At 40.2% G+C, this 21,775-nt stretch overlaps 1 protein-coding gene across 5 annotated transcripts in view; it reads left to right on the forward strand.

Annotated features, from left to right (window-relative positions):
* Positions 1–5,758: 5,758 nt before the first annotated feature.
* Positions 5,759–21,775, forward strand: part of epha8 (EPH receptor A8) — a 129,210-nt gene continuing 113,193 nt past the window's right edge. For all 5 annotated transcript variants that reach the window (XM_023955115.1, XM_023955119.1, XM_023955116.1 and 2 more), the window contains exon 1: positions 5,759–6,049. In XM_023955115.1, coding sequence (XP_023810883.1) covers positions 5,962–6,049 — 88 coding nt within the window. In that variant the 5' untranslated portion in view covers positions 5,759–5,961. The remainder of the gene's footprint in view (positions 6,050–21,775) is intronic.

Here is a 21,775-nt window from a genome sequence, read left to right on the forward strand (position 1 = left end):
TTTCTTTTGTTTTTGTTCATTATCAATGTCTATTGTCACTTTTTAATCCACACCCAGCATCCAATCAGAATTGAGTGTTAACCCAGACCAGAGTATAAATTAATTGAACCTGTGTTAACCAGCTTCTGAATTTGTTACCTAATATGCGGTGTGCTGATGGGACATTTTTGTGGACTAAATAAGACTTTGTTTTGATAGTAACAGTTACAGCAGCCGTCTAAATAAGTTTTTGTCAGACATTTTAGGATGTTTGTTGACATGTTTGTACGGTGGCCCAGAAGGGTCACAACACAACACATTAACTTTACACACAACGCATTAACTTTACACACAACACATTAACTTTACACACAACACATTAACTCACAACACAACACATTAACACACAACACAACACATTAACTCACAACACAACACATTAACTCACAACACAACACATTAACTCACAACACAACACATTAACTCACAACACAACACAATAACTCACAACACAACACAATAACTCACAACACATTAACTCACAACACAACACATTAACTCACAACGGAAGTAAAGCTGCAATGGAAGTGCTTTTATTCTGAAATTTCCACTGGGCTGAGTGGCTAACTGCCTAACAGAAAGTAACGTCACAGTGAGCTGTGGAGGGAGCATGATTTTCTACAAGAGAAGCTAGTAGCAGCGTTGCCAGATTGGGCGGTTTTGGGTGTAAATTTGCGGTCAAAAATGCATAATTTGGGCGGTTTTAAGGTCGGTTCAGCGGGTTTTTTCCCACTCATGAATATATAATAGCGGCCTACGTTAGGCCGTGTGGCTTTTGGAGTTCTACTGAAGCTCCGCAGAGCTTAATGGACCGGGCTCTCATCTAACCTGTTGTTGGGGGAGTGCAACGCCCCGCCTCTTAGAAATTGTGTTCATTAAAGCCTGACAGTGCGATCTCTCCACATTTGTCGTGTCAAGTGTTGGGGACCACGTGTGTGTGTGAGAGGAAGAGGAAGAGGGAGCAGAAGAAAGGAGAGGAGCGGGTGCAGGGACCAGTGTTGCCAGATTGGGCGGTTTTCCGCCCAATTGGGCGGTTTTGGTTCTAAATTTGCGGGTAAAAATGGCTTTGGGCGGGTATGCATAATTTGGGCGGTTTTAGGGTCTGTTCGGCGGGTTTTTCCCCTCATGAATACGTGAGGCTGGGTGGCTGTTGAAGTCTTATGTTCTGAAGCTCCGTGAACGCACCAGGCAGAGACGCTTAATGGGTTCTGTCACCTAACCTGTTGTTGGGGGTTTGCCGCCCCGCCCCTCCTCTTAGAAGTTGCGTTGTTTAAAACTGACACCGCGGTCGCGTGTGGGCGGAGCTACGAGCTAACGTTATGGTATGATCGCTGCATGTCTGTGTTTATCAGTGCATGGTAGACACGGAGAATGTGGAGAGATCAGGTTTAATATTTTGGAGAGTTCTACTTGGTAATCATGTTTCCATGTTTGAGTTCATGAGATCGTCCCAGAAAGTCTCTGCTTCAACTCCCGCAGGGAAAGCTGCGTATGAATCTGACGCCCGTGTTTCCATCTCTCTGACAGTTTGAAGCCAACGCCCCTCCTCCGCCTCTCTACCTGCTTTTCCGCTCCACCTGTTCACATCCTCTTTAGCTCAGAGTTGTTTTCCCCCGCGCTCCTCCAGTGTGTCCAACACAGAGAGCACAAAATACGGTCATCATAGCAGCAGGTTGACACGGTAGTAGTCGTGGCGCTTTGGCGCAAGCGCAGCACAAGGATGGAAGAGGTTATACATAGGTTATGGCGGGATAAGAAAATTAATGGAAGAAGGCCGGTCCGCTGAAGAAGTATTCAATACTGTACTCCTTTTATTAATAGTCTGAACTATCTTTGATTTTGAGAAATGTTTTATTTTGAAAAATCACCGCATTGGGTACTTAATCAGCCCAGTAGGGGAAAAAATCTTCAAAAGCTATATATTGTTGTTTCTCCCAATCATAGATAGATACATAGATTTGATTGTGCTTTTAGACTGGACAGGTAGCTGTGAAAAAGCCAGTCGAGTAATATCCCCTTTCTACATCTGTGATTTGTGAATGTGACATGATCCCCCCCCCCCCCCCCCCCCCCCCCCCCCCCGTTGGGCGGGTTTTTGCGGTGTCTGGCGGTTTTCAGATGACTTTTGGGCTGGAAAACTGTGACTCTATCTGGCAACACTGGCAGGGACTGGGAGGGTGTGTGGGTGGGTGGGGGGTGTTGGGGACCGAGTGAGTGTGAGAGGAGCGGGCTAAAGAAGGGAGAGGAGCGGAGCACGTGCAGCGACAGAGGGGGGGGTGAGTGAGAGTCCATGTAAACACGCAAATATACACGTATTGAGCACCCACATTCAAATATCTTGCACTCACATATTGTTGCACAAGTTTTTAAGTCTGTTTTAAGGCTCTACGTACAAAATACGCTGCAATTGAGCTTGTGTCAAAAGTCAAACTAGTTGAACTTTGGACTCTGATTTGGCTGTGACATATGGTTGATGTCTTTTTCAAAACAACAGAGCCAATGTTTTGTGGCATTTTGTGCCTAGCTGGAATTTTATGACACCAAGTCTGCCATATATCAGACATGACAGAAAAAGCCTGGAGCAAGATTCACGAAATTTGCACCAATTCCATATTTTGCACCAAACCTCTTCCTACTCTGAGTACATGCACTAGTAGAAGGCAGTGACAGACCTGTGTAAACACCATATGCTAAAAGCGCGTTCAAAAACCCACATTTCCTGTATTCTTGAACGTTCTACACATGTCTAGTGTGTACGTAGCTTGAGACAGGCTTAGTATATGTTGAATCTTTAGAGCAGGGGTCACTAACAAGCGGACGCAGATGCCGGGTCATACGGACCCAGACCCGGACCCAGATCCGAACTTGACCCAAAACTAATACGATGGGCCCCTCTATTCTAAACAGTGCAGCTCTTTCTGTCGTTACAGCCAACACATTCTCACTCCCAATTTGTCATGTATGGACGTATTTTTGAGGTTTTGGGTGTCCTCAACTCGCCGATATTTGAACATGCTGCCAGTTTCTATTAAACCAGAGGGCCACGACCCCCAGGCAGCAAACCAGTATCGGTTTGCCGTCCGAGGGCCACTTGGTACCGGGCCGCAGACAGGGAAAAAATGCAAATGCTAACCTTGATTCGTTTCGATTTTTTATTTTCCGATTAAGAAGGAAGTTTGCTGCTTTATATTTAGCCAACAAACTCCCAAAACAGTGGCCGCCGTCTGACCCCCACTCTCTGCTCTCAAACGCAAAGTTTTATTCTCACCTGTTGACCCCGGACCCTACATAATGCCATGTTACACTTTTGGTCAAAAAGTGTGTTGGGGGGTCAGGGGACTCCCACTTTGTTGCCATGGTGACCACGTTGTTGTTGTTTTCAGAGTCACTGCGAGAGCTGGTGGCTGTGGGGAGCCATTTTAATGAGCTTCTGCCCACTGTTTCTTTATCGTTCTGAGTTACTTTGATGGAATGGGCAGTTAATAAATGACCACATATCAAGGCACATTTGCATTCACCCCCTGAGCTTTGGGAATTGGTCTTCTTTCAAACTTTACTTTTGCAAAGCCAAAAATGAGATTTTGCTGTAGCGCCCGGGCTGAGATGGGACAGTGATGCGTACGCACGAACAGAAGCAGTGGCAGGATGTGCAAGAGGCGCCTGAAACAGCTGCTGCTTTCATTTTCGTCTTAGGAGCACATCTATTTTCTGGTTCAGTGCAGATAAGGTTCGAACAACGCTGAAGGTGTCCCACATCTCTGGACGAATCTTTGACTAAAACTCTTCAGCTAAGATCTTTTTTTACGGAGCTTGTGTGTCATGACATGCTGACAAAAATCAGTGATTTGTTTTGGTCTTTTTCTTTTTCGGCATGTCGATGCCGTTTAAAGGTTCAGAGAGCATTCTCTCTGCTTTTCCTGGAGGATGAAGATGACAGCGACGTTGTCCTCGCAGCTGTGCAGCTTATTAGACAGGCAGACTGACAGTGCAGCCTAGTGGTAAAGGAACGGAGCCTCACACATGAACACACACTGCAGATGAGGACAAAACAGCAACAGAGCATAACCACGTCTGAATGGATAGAACACGCAACCCTCTGTTTTTGTATGTTTTTGTGCTTCACTTGGCGCAGCCTTCAGCACCCCGCGTACACACAGGGCTCATCTGTACGAGCTGTGGGGGAAGCATTATAATGTCGCACAGAAAGCTCTGTGTGTGCAAGCGCTGAGGGGGGGGGGGGGGGGGTGTCAGGGTGGGACTTTGGCAGCCTCCGTTTGGCCTTGATACTCATCTTAACTAACTTGTACCTCCTTCCCGTGGCAAGCCAGCTGCATGTGTGTCCGCCCTCAAAATTCAGGGACAATTCCCGCTTAAGTTAGAGGGCGAGCTGGGACACAGGGTGGTGGCGCCGTGTCCCGAAGCTCAGTTTGGAATCTCTGGATGGCAGCAGAACTCTGAACGGACGTCCACTCCCTGTTTGTATTCGACAGCGATCCCTGTTTGAGAGAGCAGCTCACACTCAGGCTCCCATACCCATGTAGCTCACTGGAATTTCATCCCATTCAAGGAATTCAAACGACGACAACACAAATGCAGGATGCTCAATCCAAAAACGATATATTTTTTAAAACGTAATTTTTTTTTATTGCAAGACTGGCAAATCACCGTAAAACATTTTTGACTCTAAAGTTACAAAAATGAAAAACATTGGATGTTTACAAACATGAAAGTACAAAGTTATGACAAACATATGTTAATAATATTAAACATGGGAATTGAATATTTGTATAATTTTATTTCAAATGTATTAACAGACATGACAGAAACAGCTTAAATTAAAAAAAAAATTACAAGCCTTTACATTTTTATCATTGTAATTATGAATACTATAGAAAATAGTTTTACAACCCATATTTAATGAAATGACAAATCCCAAGTCAAAAATGATGTTTGTAACTATCACATATCAACCCAGATATCATAAAAAACGCATCAGTGTATATATTTTATTTAAATATAAATATATATATTTGTTTTACATTAAGTCCGGTTGAAGGACTAGACCAGATAAACAGTAGTTAAAGAATAACTAAGCACAATTAATATTAAAATCTAAAAAATAAAAAACAAAATCTGAAATTTTTTGACTAATGTCATAAATAAAAAACTATTCTTTGATATGTTTTTATTAGAGAACAGCTAAACTGGGGCTTTGAGTTATGGATCCTGGATGTCAATTTACTGATTTTTTTTTTTATTTCTCCATATACTAATATGTGTACACCTTTTGTGCAGATGTGTTAAACGGATCAATGCATCATCAAAACATTTCCAAAAGACAAACTCATAGCATGAGAAGGAGACAATGAGTGCAACCCCCAAGATCGATAATAATCGTTGTTCTTCAGCCTTGCAGCCATCAGGCAGTTCTCACTTCATCCCATCTGTCAGATATTTGCCACTGGGTAGGTGAGAGTGTGTTTGGGGTGGGCAGAAGACAAATGAGGGTAAATGACTCAGAGAGGGGTTTGTTTGGGGGATGATGTGTGCCAGCCTGTGACCCAGAGAGATAAACAGAGATTTGGCCCAGGCAGGTAGGACAGGAGCTCTCACAGCTGATTGGCTGCTGTGACTCTGACAGACGTGCCGGTCCCTCCCCCTCCTGGCAGCCTGCCGAAACTGCACATATGAATGTGTGTGTGTGCGAGGGAGCCGGCAGACTGAAGCGAGCCGCGGAGGCAGGCTCCAACTCCAACCCAATGAGCGCACAGCCCTCACACACAGACGCACACACCTCAACCCTGGGACACAAGAAGAGGAGGAAGAGGAAGGAGAATCGGAGGGAGAGACCCTGAGTGAGGCAGCGCGGGAGAGTGAGGGAGTCAGAGAGGGGGAGACTGGCAGGGTGTGAGGGAGAACACCATGGCTTCAGATCCGGGGCTGACTGCTATGCTTCTGTGGACTATATCCCTCCAGACTGTGGGCTCGGCGGGAACCAACGGCAACGAAGGTAAGGCTGCAAGGGGGTGAACTTCATCAGCTCACTCACACGCGAATGTGTCTTCAGGGGTCCGTGCATGAAGCCAAAGTTTGCTGAAAAGTCCTCTTTGGGTTTCATGACTGAGACTGGGTCGGCTCCAGCCTCTGCATTGAGGGGGATCTGCACCCCAAAGTTATCGGGGGGGACGTCGATCCCTGAGGCCAAATCTGGATTTGTCACCTTCATCTTTTCATCAAGTGATGCAGAACTGTTGTCACCCCTTCTCCAACTGATCCAAACACCCCCCCCCCACCCCCACTCAAGATCTCTTTGTGTGCCCCCTGTGTTCATGTGGGGTCGGGTCTCAGTGACAGCAGAGCAGCCGCCTCTCCTCCAACCCTGACAGGAGCTTTTAAACCAGAAGAGGATGTGGGAGGGACAGGGAGCATCGCCAGTGCAGGGGTGAGGCCGCCTCTGCTCCAAATCTGAGCGGCCTAAGGAGAGTCTGGGCCGCCTGAGGTCACACAGAGCAGGAAGTGAGAGACGCGCTGCCAGAAAAACTGCAATCTGGATGTCAGATTTTATTTCCCTGTCCCGCAGCGTAAAGGAGGAGGTCTCACCATCGACTTCATCCTTCTGTTTTTCAGGCTTTTGCCCCCTAGATTCATGTCTGCGATGTCTTTTATTACTACAGTTTGGTTCCCTGTTGATTAATAAACACCATAACTCGCAATATCAAAACCTTATTTCAGAAAAAGAGATGAGAGAAATCCATTTTTAGTAATGAACAAGTTTCATTCATATTGTCTGTCGAGGTTTAATCTTCATAAATCCGAACACAAAAACAAAAAATTGTTCTAACATTTAAAAAAGCCACATGTAACAAAAGCCGCAAACAGTATTGCTGTTGCCTGAAAAAGAAGAAACTTTTGAAAAACATGAATTAAAAAATATAAAGGAAATGTGTCCAAATTAGCTCTGGATGTAAGTGCAATGTATTAAATATTAGGTTTATTTTAGCTTAGAACCAAGAAGGTGCTCAACTGCAACAGGTATTGTAAATGTTCTTGTATTTTTGCACAATTTATTTGAAATTTTCCCAAATTAGTTTGCCTAGGAGGTTACATTTTCTCACCTAACTTAAAGCTTCAATGCAACACATCAATTGTTCAAAAATGTTTAAACATTTTTCTTAGCTTCCTGTTCCTAATTTTTTACATAGTAAAAAAAACTATTTACATAGTAAAAAATTAGAAGTTGGAATTTCCTTTTGTTGTCAATCTTTGTTGCCCTCAAGCGTCCGTTAAACGCCTTTAGTGGCACCGATGCGCTACGACTGTTTATGTGTGGACACACAGTGCAAGTGTGTGTGAATAATAAGGGAGGGGGGTCACAGCCTGAAGAACACAAAGGAAAAGACGAGTAATGTCTGAATATTTTATGACGACTCTGCCTGAAATATGAAATCTCACACTGATTGCTGATTCACTTTGCTTTTTAATGTCGAGGAACAAAAGAAAGCAGGTAGCGTCAGAACCAGAGCAGCATGAAGGTCAGCTGTCTTTTATTTAGTTCTTTTTGCAGTTCCATCTTTTTCTTATTATACAGCACAAAAAAATTATATGAAATTGCTTAAAATATGTCTGTTTTTAAATAAGTCACAGTTTTTAGAAAGTTGTAAATAAGATAGAAAGTTTGTTTAAAAGCCAAAAAATAAAAAATAAAATAGGAAAAATAGCAAATTTTTTAAAACTTTTGAGAAATTTTATATTATCATTTTGGTGAGCCGCCATAAACAGTCCAGGCAAAGGAAGGGAGAGAAGGAAGAGAAGAAAAAAAAAGGAATGAATTTCAAGACATTTACAACGAAAAAATGAGGAAGAACAAAAAGATCTCCAAAATAAAAGTTTTTAAATTTTCCGCAAAGATGTTACAAAAGAATTTTACTTAATCATTTTTATATTTTTAATGCAATCTCCTAAAAAGTACACATTTTTACAAAAATAAAGGTTTTTCTCTTTTTTAGTTGCTAAATGTAGCAGAAGCTGTAATGTCATCCGTCACTCAGACAAAGCAACAACCATTAGCATCACAATTAAAACATACTGAATTTATTTTGCACTATTACAACATTTGATCAAATCTTCATATTTTGTTTAAGTGTTGTATGTTTGTATCAACTGTGTTGCTACTAATTGTAATCCTTAAATGAAAATGTAACAAAAGGTTATTTTTTGGGTCTGAGTTTTCAGCTATTCTAAACATCAGTAGGGATTTTGGTTTATTTATATAATATAGTGCTGCAGAAATGCCACTTATAAGGAATTCTTAGAGAGAACAGTCTGCCGAGGAACTGAAGTGCAGGGTTTGTCGGTTTGAAAACGTTCATCTGCCTGAACGTTTGTCTGCTCCGTCCCTGATTCAGCTCCTGCTCGTAGTTCCTTCAGGTTGTTGTCTACAGCGAGGAACATGAAAAGACTCGTGTGGGGAGCAGGCCTCTCTGCTAATGAGCAAACTGTAGGTGGATGATTATTGCAGCATACCTTTGCTGCAGGAGGACCAACAAGGGAAAAACGGAGCCAACGGCAGGCACATAGTCGAGATTTGGTTCCTTTTTTCTGCATTTTTTTTATCCTCTGAACCTTTGATTTAGAAGAAGAAGCAGCTGCACCGCTGGGAGTTGCACTTTGTTTTTTTGTCACTTTGTAATAAAAGGCAAAGACAAATAGTTTCTGCCCGTGACAAAAGAGGTTTTGATTTAGATCAAAACAGGTTGGCTGTGAGGCGGTGGCGAGTATTGATCCCTCCACAGTCAATCGAAAACCTGCCGTGTGTTAAACAATGTCATAGGAGAAACTATTAATATTTTTGAACAGGAGCATTTGCAGATAACAGACGGAGAACAGGGACTGAGCAATACGGGAAGCTGAAGATGCTCGAGTCTTGTTGCTCAAGGGCACGTCTGCAGGCTTCCCAAAAGGCAGAGAAGCTTTCCTTCACACTTTTTTTTTTACACTATAGCGCATGATATAGATGTTTCTGTTCATGCTATGGCTAAACTAAGCAGCCCATCAAAAACAGAGTAAGTGACAGACTCTTCAAAGGTTAAAACCCCACTGTCCAAAAAGTTGCACGCTAGCTTGATTTTCGATGTGAAACTGTGTGTGTTTGGGTAAGACTGCGTCTGTCTGTGTGACCATTGATCCAATGTTTACCCGCCATGATCTGTTTTAAACTCATAGCTTATCTTTTTGCATTACAAACAGGTAAAAAGTGCTAAAAAAATAAAAATAAATAAAAAATCTAATTGGTGAATTGAAGGTCTAGTCAGTCCGAGCTCATGCTTTGTAGGTATGGAATTGATGGAAATCTGCTTTGTTCATAAGCACTTTAAAAACAGCACTTTTGCTTATATGGATTTTGATTAAAACGAGAAACAAGGAATATTCAGATAACTGCCATAAAACATGTAGTTGTCCCTTCTTTATTGTTGGAGTTGTGTTTTGGAAATAATTTCTCCCTTGTTTAAACTCAAAAGTTCAAACCTTTAAAGAAAAATAAATCCAGTGTTACAGAATAAACCCGAAGATTATTTTTGCAAACATTCTTTATAGGACACACGACATGGAGGCAATGGAATGACAATAGTCCACTGTTAATCAGCACGCAGAACATAATGTGATGTTGTTGGAAAAAAATTAAAAAAAGGATGAAAAATTGCACAAAAAAATATCTTCAAACAGTTAGTGTGTTAATACGATAGCGTTTTAGGGCCACCAAAAAAAAAAAAAGTAAAATTACGAGATTTTATCTTGTAAATTTAGGAGATAAAAAGTCGTAAATTTACGTGTTTATATCTCATAAATTTACGATTTATAATCTTGTAAATTTACGAGAAAAAAGTCACAGATTAACAAGGAGAAAACGTTTTCCGTTTATCGGAGCCTAGCTTGAAGATGAAATATGTGGAGCCTTGTGTGAAGCTTTATTTCCGGATTATAGTTTTAAAACACAAAGAGATTCTGAACCTTTTTGCGACTCAAAATCAGATTATTCTCAGTGGAGCCAGCTTGGTAAAGCGGAGTTTCATATATAAAATAAGGAGCTCAGAGACACGTTTGGGTGTAGAGGATCGCTGCAGCCTTTATTCTCCTTTTCATTCACATAACGAAGTTCATTTGTCACCTTACGTCCTGAACCTAACATCAATGCAGAAGTAAACAGTGTTACATACGCCCACTCCTGCAGATGAAGCGTCCCGTTTCAACATAAAACAACAAAGAAAAATGAAAATATTCTGTTAAAATTAGCTTAAGAACGTTGAAAGTGCCAAAAAGTGCTGCTCCTCGGATGGAAGCGTCACACAAACGTAGAGATCTGGTCTTTGGTAGAGGAAAGAACGAATTCAAGTGGACAACTGCCTGCAGGGATACCCGGCCGATGACGGCTTCATCGGGCTGCAGAGATCCTGCAAACCAACCATCAATAAATAAAACGTTAATAAATTGTAAATCAAACAAATTAACTTCCAACATCTGAAACGTTATCAATAAACATTCAGCTCACCTGTTCAACAAAGTTTAGTCGGTCTGCTCTGCTGCTGCGCGGCGTTCACCTGCTGCTGTGCATGCTCACTTCCACTTTAATGGTAAATTTACGAGTTTTTTCCCAATAAATTTACGACTTAAAATCTCGTAATTTTACTTTTTTTTTTTTGGTGGCCCTAAAACTCCGTCGTATGTTAAAGTGAGAGACCACTGTGGGTAAAAAAAAGGGGGAATCTGTACGAAGTCGCAGGTGGCCTGCACCAATTATAAAGAGGTCTTAGACCGTTTAGTAAGCCATACAGCAAAAACAGACATTTTTCTATGGGCATGCTGAGGTACAGGTTATAGTAAACAGTCGCACAGCATGTGAGGATAAGTAAGAGTGAAGTAGGCGAGGTGCAGTCACATCGTACTTATTTTTTTTTAACCGCCTAAATCCTGTGGACTGTGTAAGGAGCCTGTTAGCGCTGGTTGCGATAAGTGCGCGTTCTTTCCACGCAGCCTGACTGTTAGAAAGGAGGAAATTAGACAGAGTGTGTGGGTGTCCTATGCGCAACAACGCATCACCTGCACACCCCGTGCTTGTAGCATTTGCACGCGGTCAGTTACTTATGATTAGAGTGTGACGCACGACGGCATCACCCGAATGTCATAAGTGGGTTATCCACAAATACTTGATGATACACTTACCACACCCACGACAATGGGACGTTCCCTTTTCATGACGTCCTTTAAGGTGACCACATGAGGCTCAACAGCAAGATGCCCCTGCACTCCCCCTAAGATACAACCGCTCCTTCTCCATGACCCACCATGGTCACCACAAAAACCCGCAGCACCCGTACAGGTCAATCCCTCCTATCCGTGCATGTGATGAAAGCTTAAAGTTAAGTAAAAGACAAATGTGTTTTTAAAACAGTTTATAAATTACACATTTAGCCAGTCTGGCTGAAAAAAGATGGCAACAAATTATCTCTGAATTTACTATTTGTTTTGGATAGAAGGACGTTGAAGTTTTAGTTGTGTATTCAGATCGAAAAAAACAAATAAAGACACGCAACGGTTATTGCAAATACCTCTGCAGCATCGTCGTTTTTCCATGACTGTTTGATTTAAAATAACATACAGGGTGAGCTTTTCCCATTTTCTTTGTCAACTGATTTTCTTGACACAGGTTGGAGACCTTGGCTGGCCTGCTCAACCCCTCCCATCCCTCTTCCCTTCCCCAGGCACCTGTCTTTATCAAGCATAGGTCTTGTTATCCATCCGTTGACATAAATACAGGAGCTTCCAGATCGATATGTCTTCCTGAGCTGGAAAGGGCCAGGCCTTCTAAAGCAAGGGCCTCTCCTGAGCCCTTTTCACCCATTATTGGGAGCAGATGCTGGCTGGTCAGAGATCAAAACCCCGCTGTAGGCTCTGCTGAGCTCTATGACCGCACCACTACCGCTAACTTACGATTTTGCTCACTGATGAAAGGTTGGCTGCAGGTTTCTAGAAACAGCTGCAGGTGATACTCGAAACAACTCTGTAATGATCTAGCGTTTGGTTAGCAAGAAAAGAAAAGAAAAAAAAGGCTGCACGGTTCAAACTGAGAAAAATGGAAGTAAAGAAAGCAACATTGTGGGAGAAAGTGAGATCAAGGAAAGCAAAGATGGGGGATGGGGGTTCTTCCATCCATCGCAGGCATTTTTATTGCAGACAGCGTCTGGCTGATAATTAGCTGCTCTCAATTCCTTTCAATTTATTAAAGGATTTAAATGTTCATTAAGTGTAATAGAAGCCTAGTGAAGGTCTAATATGCTCCGAAAAAGCCGGCAAACCTGCCAACCAGTTCCAATTGCAGCAGTAACAAAGAGCCATCCAGCTAATAAGGTCAAACTGCGAGTTTGCGCTTCATCTCAGTCAAAGAGCGAAAACACTCAGAGCTCAGTCTGTTCATTCAAGTCCTTCAGCTGTGCATCAAAATTTACTTTTATTTTCCAGTTAGTCACTGTGGCTTGTTGAAGACGAAAGATCAAGGCGTTCAGACAAATTTCCAAAGATAATCAGCTATATTTTTAAAGAAATACAAATCGTATACACTGTTACAGTTGCAGTTAATATGTAAGTACTAATTGAAAATATCCTAGTTTTTGTAAACAGTGAGGCTAAATTATGCATTTCTATTGTTTAGCTGGAAGCAACTGACTAATTAATTAACCTGGAATAAAAAGTTTGCAGATCATTCTACTGTTTGTTTCTTTCTAAATCTTTTCCCTTCTTTATTTTACAACTTTATTCATATTTAAAAAAAAAACATTTTGTAACAACACAAACAGAACTAAAGAAGGCTGTGAACAACAAACACTGTAATTTCTGCAGTAACAATGAATTAATCCTACTCACTGCATCCTTTCTGAATGCACTGTGGTCCTACAGAGGAACGACAATAAAGTTCAATTTGAGCTCAAGTTAATTTTACTCATGTTACTTAAGTCAAATATTAAAATACGTTTTATAAAATAAAACCAGAATAATAAAAATTCACAGAAGAAAAAATTCACAGTGGAGGCAAACACCTTTTCCTTGTACAAGCCATCCCATTATGTAAAGTTAGACATATTTGGACCTCTTAAATGTTACTACAGGTCCGCTGTATTTATTGAGGTCGTCCCACCTTGCCTATTTGTTTTCCACCGCAGAAATATTACAGCTATATTTAAAATTATAATGTAAGAAATTAGCACCATTCTCTTAAAACGCTTAGGTCCTGGTTTAAATCTAGACTGGGATTTTCCTGTGTGGAGTTTGCATGTTCTCCTCGTGCATGCATCGGTTTTCTCTGGTAACTCCTGTGTCTTGCCACGGTCCAAAAACATTCTTCACCAGGAAGGAGTGTATTTGATTTTGTGGCGACCTGTCCTGGGCGCACCCTGCCTTCACCCAACAGTGGTTGGGATAGGCTCCAGCAACTCCTGGACTGTGTAAGGGATTCAGCGGTCTAAGAAAATGCATGGATGGAGTAAAAAGTTGCCTTTAAAAATGGGAGCATGCTTTGTTTACTAGCTTGAAGGGATGATGTGTAAAGAACCATTGAAGCATGTGTGTGCTATTTTCTATGCATGTTTAAATACTGGAATTATTGCTTTGGATTTTGAAATTCTTCCAGATTGGTGGCAATGATTATTCCAGTCTTAAAGATTAGGTTTTTATTTGATCATCATTTTGGTTAGCTGTAATGATAGGCTTGGACTTGGGGAAAGCTTTCAAATGTTGCTTTGACTTATTAAATCAGTGCTGCCAGTGGGAGTCTTTGTTGTGAAGCCACCATAAATGTTATTATAAAATACAACCAGAAAAAACAAACAAACTAAAAAAAATAAAATATATCTATGTATTTTCTTCACTACCTTAATATATGCATTTGTGTGAATTCATATGTGGATATATGAAATGTGTTTTGTTAAATTTCAAACAGTTTATTTTATGTTTTTTTTAAGAACAATTAAACTATTAAGTAAGCTCTTTATTTAAATTTTTTTTCCGAGTAATTGATCAAATTTGAATTTAAACAAATAAAATGATTAAAGTTGTGTTTAAGGTTGATTTATGGTCAAATTTGTATTAGATTTCAATTTTAATTTTTGTTTGTGTCTTCTGAAATCAACCCGTTTTAGAAAAATAGTAAATAAAAATGACACTGTTGTTTGAATAAACTTAAAACAAAGCTAGACTTATTTAAAGTAATTTCCCTTTTTGCTTAGACTTTTCAAAACAAAATGCACTTTTCTTATTTAAGCATGCCAACATTTGATTTCAAGGTTTTGATTTAACTTTTCTTTAAAAAAAATAAAAGGAAAGGATGACCTGAAAATTCAGGTATCATGGCATATTACATTTCAACACAATGCATTAGAATTAAGTCACAAAAATATGAATTTCATGTAGGGAAGCAAAAATAACATTGCAGGTTTCTGTAAACATTCTGGGACTTCTGAAACAAATAGAGGACATGCTTTGAAACGGGTTTGTCCTTCATCTTGACACATACATGATACTAAGGATGATTTATAATTAATAAAACATATTAAAATATTATAATTAAACCAATTTTCATTAAAAAAAAAGATTACAAACAGCAAGCAGTCTACTTGAAAGGAGTAAATATGGAATGAAAAATAGGCTGTTTCAGGTTCCATTTTGAGCATCAGACTTAACCTACATACTGTATACTTTTTCCATAGTTTATTGCAGGTACTAAGACTATGCTTACATTTAAACTATAGCTCATGTAGGTGCATAATCTATCTGCATAAAAAGTATTCTTAAAATTACACATTTGTAATGAATTTATTTTATTTTAGTGGGTCAGGTAAATGTAAAGCTTTCGGACAAAGTTTCACACAAAAACCTTCATACCCTTGATGCCTGAATTTATTTCCAGTTATGAAAAACAAACAAAAAAATAGTAAATAAAAAATCACACGTTTTTGCTTTCAAGTAGATACTAATTTAAGCTCATTTTGGAGCCAACGTGGTTTGATGCATGTTTGCATCAAAGTCATGGATCATGGCTGCATACCAGTGGCAGTGCAGAAACTGCACGTTGCTGAGCAGTCTGCTCAAAGTAAGTCCTGAAGAATAACATAAAGATTCGGATAGACAAACTTTGATAAAGCAAACTTATCTAAAAATAATAAAATGTTAATACTTGGGTTACAATATATACAGTATAGACCAAAGGTTTGGACACATCTTCTCATTCAAATGAATGGGAAGATGTGTCCAAACTTTTGGTCTGTACTGTACATGAAACATTGCTGCATTTGTAGGGTCAATGTTGAGAGGTAAAAATTGACTGTTTACGGCTCCGTGGAAATCTACAGTTAACATAGTTTGCAGGTGGACTGTTCCCAAGTAATCTAAATACTGAGGTATGGTGTAATGAGGCCCAAACTATATCGCGATGCGGGCTGATGGATGTCTCCGGGGGCTTGTTTCATTAGGAAATAATACATTTTACAGCCAGTAATCTGTCCATACATCACAGCTATGATGCAATTAATATCTGCTGGGGGAGGGTGTGGAGGTGTGAGGAGATGACTCATTTATCAGATTATGGAAATCCGGACATGCCTGCACACAGATGCAAACATCAGCACACACCGAGGCGCTACTAAATTGGGTAATTTACAATAGAAATGGTCTAAAGAACCAGAAGTGTGCGTTAAACTTAAACAAAGTTACAAATCAAAGGGTGTTTAAAAAAAAAAAAAAGTTTTTAAAAGTCGGTTTCAATATATTGCATCAGTCTCTGCCTCACAATTTACCCCCTGAAGTAACCTTTATATTAAAGAAAGGATATGGAAAAAAAAGACAAAACGGTTAAAAATACTCTCTCCTTGTTTAGAGGACAGAACCATTTGTGAGGTAAATGAAGCCTAAAAAGAACCGGTGTCCGTCCTGACCTTCTGACTTCAGCGCCGTTCTGTACTTTTACCGCCATAATGTCAACATTTCACATGAAATTCTTCATTACCTTATGACACATCCAGAATGTAAGGGAAATAGTTTATTTCAAGCACTAAAACAGAAAAATAAAAATAAAAAAGACAAAAAAAAATTATCTATACTATTAATCATGACTTGATTGAAAAATTATAGAAGGCTATTATATTCAATTTATAAAAAGGAGCAGGTGTTCTTTGTTCTAATTTTGTCGTGTATTAAAAAAAGAGATGATTTTTGTGCCAATTTATAGCTTTTCAACTTTTTACTTCAAGTTTTCTTACAGTTTTCATGAGCATATGAGGTTAGTGCCCAGCTTGTTCGTAGTTTTTGTACTTTACTTTTGTAGTTTGTAAAAAATGAACACAAAAAAATTTGAATGAAAAACATCCTTTTTTTTAAATTAAATTCTACAGGGCCCCTAAAGGGACAACAAAGAAAAAAAATCAAGGTAAAAAAAACTAAACAAAGTAATAAAATACGAAGCCCCTGAAAGGTCATAGAAGGAAAAAAAAAACAAAAAAAACAATACTGGTTTCTAGTGCACACAAGAAAGCATCTGGTGTTCATCAGACAGTGAGAAAGGAAAAAAAAAATCTGAGATAACATAACGCTAACACCGGGCATTGTTTCACGTTAAGAACTCTGAAAAGGTCTCCTGTGCTCAAATGACCACTTCCTTTCTTGTGGGCACCAGTTAGTTTCCCGTCTGCACCAGGGCTAATTTTTTTTTTACTTCTATGTCCTTTCAAGGCCGTACTAATCTAATTATGATTGTCAATCCAATTAATTTCAAATAATTTCAAAAAGCAAACACACGCATCATAGAAATATAATGAGTCATCATAATAGACCAATAAAACAATCAGAAAGATACTTTGGCGTAATCGCTACACTGACAGAGCAAAAGGTGAAACTGTAGGCAGCTCCAGCATGAAACCTGCAGAGGAGCCAGACGCACGGCGGGCGACCATCCTCGGTCTTCAGCAGGACAAAGACATAAATGCAGATGCAGAATGTCAGCCGATGCAGCTACTGAATGTGTTGGTAACATTCTCTGACAAACAGGAGAACAAAGCCTAATATCAGCATTCATCACTTTATGGAGTATATTCACACAAAACACATCAAAACATCAGGAGAAAGCTCAGCTTTGTGGAGATTATAACACAATTTCAGCATCACTAGAGTAATCTTTACAAAGAATTAAATCATTCCAAAAGAATATATTTACAGCAAAATAATCTAAATGCTTTGTGTCACAGAATGGAAGGACCCATCTGTGTTGAAACCTCACTAAACAGGACACAAAAACAGGTTAAAAGGCAAACTGACTTTAAGGCTAATATTCCACTAACTTTAGGGGTTAAGAGTTTTAATTTTCACTAATCTTTTTATTTACATATAATGTGGACATCAAGTTACAGTTATTTTAAGTCTGTAAACCCTCTAACTACACACTTTACACACTTTTCTCAGACAGACTTTAACATTTTCACACTTTTTTTTGTTTAAACTCTTAAAGTCCAGAAAAATAAATACAGTATTAAAAAATAAAACATCTACTCAGGATCGAAGATTAATGTAGATTAATCTAACTGAATCAGCAGGCTTTCAGGACACAGTTGTAAGAAAAGAATGCAAAATTGCACTGAAACAAAAAAGAACTATGCAGAGATCTCAACACAAAATGTATTTAATGTGGTGAATTCAAAGTTAATTAAGTTTCACTTTTTGACACATGCCTGGGTGTGAAATTTGTTCTCGGCATTTGTCTCTTGCAGCCATGAATCCTTTGGTTTAAAGTCCCTCTCCAATCATCTTTTGATCTTTTTAAAAAGTGTTCCCAATGATCTTTTAATTATGATTATGCTGTTTTGCTGTGTCGTTTTCTAGGACATAGTTTCTGCAGAGGAGTTAATTTAAAATTGGTCTTTGAGTTGTAGGCGGCAATGCTGGCGTGCAGTAAGCCCACCCCCACATCCCGTCCCCCATCTGCTTACACGCTCTGCAGCAAGCTTACAGCCCCTCACAACTCCGACCCAACATTACCGGTGTAACAAATAATGTCAAGCAATATTGGAGCTATCCAGCCGTACAGCTTAGGCGAGGAAAACAAAGACGTACATGGATCTAGTCTTCTGCAAAGTGGATGCATCAGAATGGAGCAGAGCAGGGAGCATGTAGCCACTGACGGTAGCATCATTGTTAAAAGCTGTTCACAATCGTTTTGTTTTTGTCTGCTCCTGATTCACAACAATATCAATAAATAAATAGTCAAAAATGCTATTTCAATCTTGATTTTCTTCGTACATGTCCTCCATCATCAGAAAAATTAAACAAGAACATGTTAAAAGCACCAAAAACCACAATTTTCAATGAAGTCTGTCTTTGGATCTTCATTGTGGCTGAGTGTAAAGCATAGGCACTGGGTCCTGTTTTACAGTCATTGGTTTGTATCATATTTGACATTTTTACTTTGAATTGGTACAATAAACATTTCTGAAAATGTTTCAAATCTAAAATTCATAATTGTAATTATCCAATTAGACGGTGAAAAATGTATGTAAAGTCCCAATGAGCCTCCTTATGTTGCCAACCAAACCTAAAGCCTCTTCCGAATGAGCCTCAAGTCAAATCTCCCATCTGAGCTTTAGGTGGAGTCAAGTATAAAGTTTAGAAAAAGACTCCGACACACGAGACATTAACTGACTGGAAGTATCACCATTCATCATTAAGCACAAACCAGGGATGATGAGAGCTTTTCCTGTTAAACATCAGCTCTCTGAAATGATGAGAAGCACTGAAGAGTGTGAAACAGAGACATACAGAAAGGAGCTGACAGCGCCGGGGCCCACGGGTGGGAGAGGCTCCGGCTGAGAAAATAAATAAAGAATAGATGTAATTTTATTTATTAAAGCCGGGGATGAGAGAGGAGCTGCTTTGGAAACATCTGAGAGTTCTCTGGTTTGGGGCTGCGCGCCTGCATTAGAAAGCATCGCTGTTTTCTCTGCGTTCTCTCCCTCCCGGTTCAAGCCAGCTAACCTCTGCGTGAACTTTCTCTGCAATAAATCAATAAGTTGGGCTGCAGCGTGTCGGCTTTTCCTCATCTCTCCAGCAGCTGCTGCTGCTGCTGCCGCCGCTGCTGCATCAACCCAGATCTCTCATCGGCTGCAGATGTCAGGTTGTCATCCTCTTGTTTTCAACTCTCCTCTTCTCTTCTCTTGTTTCCTCACCTCTTCTCCTTACCTGCACTATAAATAGCTCCGCCCCACTCCCCTCGGTGCCTATACCCCTCTGGTTGTTTTCCCATGGGGAAACCAGGCAGGCCTGGGCAGCGGTATCGTCTGCTGTTCACTCCCGTCTCCCGAGGGGAAAGGATGAGCTCCGCTGGCCCTGAGCATCCTCCACCCTTCATCATGCAGCAAGCATGCCTTGCAGGCAAATACAAAACAGGGTTCCATGCGGCAGCTTGGAGCACCTGCTAATATAAGATATAAGGATTGTGCTGGCCACTGAAAACCAAATCATTTCCACTCCAGAGGAGAAGTTTGCTGTTTCTAACATAATTTTTAAAGAGCTGCAGACTCGGAAACTCTCACGATATTTTCTGCAGTGTTTTTTATTTTGAAAAAGCGCTGTCTCTAGTGATTTTTATGCTGATATTACCCACAAAGTTGTTCAGTACATCTCTCCGAGCTTAATTTCCATAACCAGTTTGGACGTGCTCACAGTGTTGTAATGTGCTTGTAACTTATAGAAAAGCTGCAATATCTCAGTTTCTGTGAATTAAACTCCACTTTAGTTATGCGTGCAGCGACATGCAGCCACCTGAGGGGGTTTAACTTGCAGAAACTCATCTTTTAAGTCATTATCTTGTTATAATAAACATAAAAAAGCTTGGTAAACATCTGCATTTCACATTTTCTAATATGATTATCCTGCAATATAAAGCTTCGATGTTATTATTCTCCGTTGTGCTTGTTGTCACCTATAGCATTGATGCAACAAACCAGCAATGAATGCGCCAGGTCAGTTTCATCACAAAGAATCAGGCATTTGGTTAAGTCCCATTACTGTGAAGAGGATAGCGTTGGCAGTAAATGAAGGCTCCTGTTCCTTTTCTCCAGGAGCCCCAGGGGATCCTGCTGTAGTGCAGAGTTGCTCATTCTCAAGAGGCTTCCTTAAATTATATTTTCATGGATATTAAATGTTGAAAACTTGTACTGAACTTTGAAATAATCCAGCAGCAAATGGACAATGAAAGAGTAACAGGGAATTGGAAATGTGAGAGAAGGTGGGCATTTTGAGCACAAAACTCACAGGGAAGATTTTACATAAAAAGTAATCATGAATTTTCACTTTTTGCTTCCGTTTTACACTTTATGGTAATTCCTAACAGTGCTGTTTGATTGCCTCCTCTTTTTCCCGGCTCAAGCAGCCGAGAAATGTTAGTTTTTGAGGAACAACTTAAACGTTTCAGGATAAATCCAGATGGGATTTTTATTTTTTAATTGTTTAAGAATTTTCATCTTCAATTTGTCAGACATTATCTTGAATTTTTGCATTTAGGTAAAACTTTTAAAGGGCAATTTAGAGTCATCCTGTTTTTCTGTCTGACCAGAACAGAATGTAATCATGTATCATTGTTAGCAAGAATAACTACTGCTAGGTACCCTCATGTCATGTTACTGGTCAGTTCAGTGGGTAACCAACAGGTGGCCTGTTACAAAAACAAGGCAGTCCCTGTCTACTCCAATGCTAGATTCCAACTTCAACAGAAATATTTAAAGTATTTTCTCCTGCCGCGTCAGCTCTCCCATTTTCCTTATTCGGCCCATAGCTGAACCCCATTTGTCCAAACTACCTAACAACCACCTGAGCGACAGAACTGAGAGCCAATCAGATCTCTGCTTGATGCGTTTAATGACCTCCAGAACTCATAACGCGGCCCGACAGCCAAGTTAAACTCAGTCCGCAACAATATGTTTAAAACTAAATATACAAATGAATGTGTGCATTTGATGTAATTTCAACATTTTTAAAGTACAATAAGTCTGTGGGTTCTTTTTAATAACATTGTTATGCTGTTGCTAATAAATGATGAGTATTTCTCGTAGTAGTTTTGCTGATTGTCTAGTCTGGTTGATACGTGGTGAGTTTCTGCTTCATGCAGGTGTTGAGACTTTAAACGTGATCTTAGGTTGGTCTGAATGTTCTGTAGATGTGACAAAGACTGCTCACATAAAGACGGGGAGCCAAACACACACTCACACGCTGCAGTGAGTGACGGGCAGCGGGTTTTACGTTATTACAATCCCTGCGCGGTTCACCTTACTGGCCGTGCCCCCCCCCCCCCCCCCCCCCCCGCTTTCTTCCTCTAACATCCCGTCCCCGCAACTGCGCGCTCTTTCTCAGAGACGGGAGCACGCAGTTTTAGGCACGACAATTCACAGGTTTCCAGCTGGTACAAACTCTGTGAAATAATAAATAATAGTAACTGATAGTGCTGGTGTAGATTTTGTTCTCCAAGCACCGCTAATACTGCGCGCCTCTGGCATCGCATCGCGCCAGACAAAGACTGGTCTAATGAAAAAAAAAAAAAAAAGTATAATTAAAGATTTGTCTGCGAGCCACATGTGACCATCAAAAGAGCCATATATGGCTCGCGAGCCATAGGTTCTCGACCGCCTGGGGTTCCAGAGCCTGCATCAGGCTC

This window comes from Oryzias latipes, chromosome 5 (genome assembly GCF_002234675.1).
Source record: "Oryzias latipes chromosome 5, ASM223467v1".
NCBI lineage: Eukaryota > Metazoa > Chordata > Actinopteri > Beloniformes > Adrianichthyidae > Oryzias > Oryzias latipes.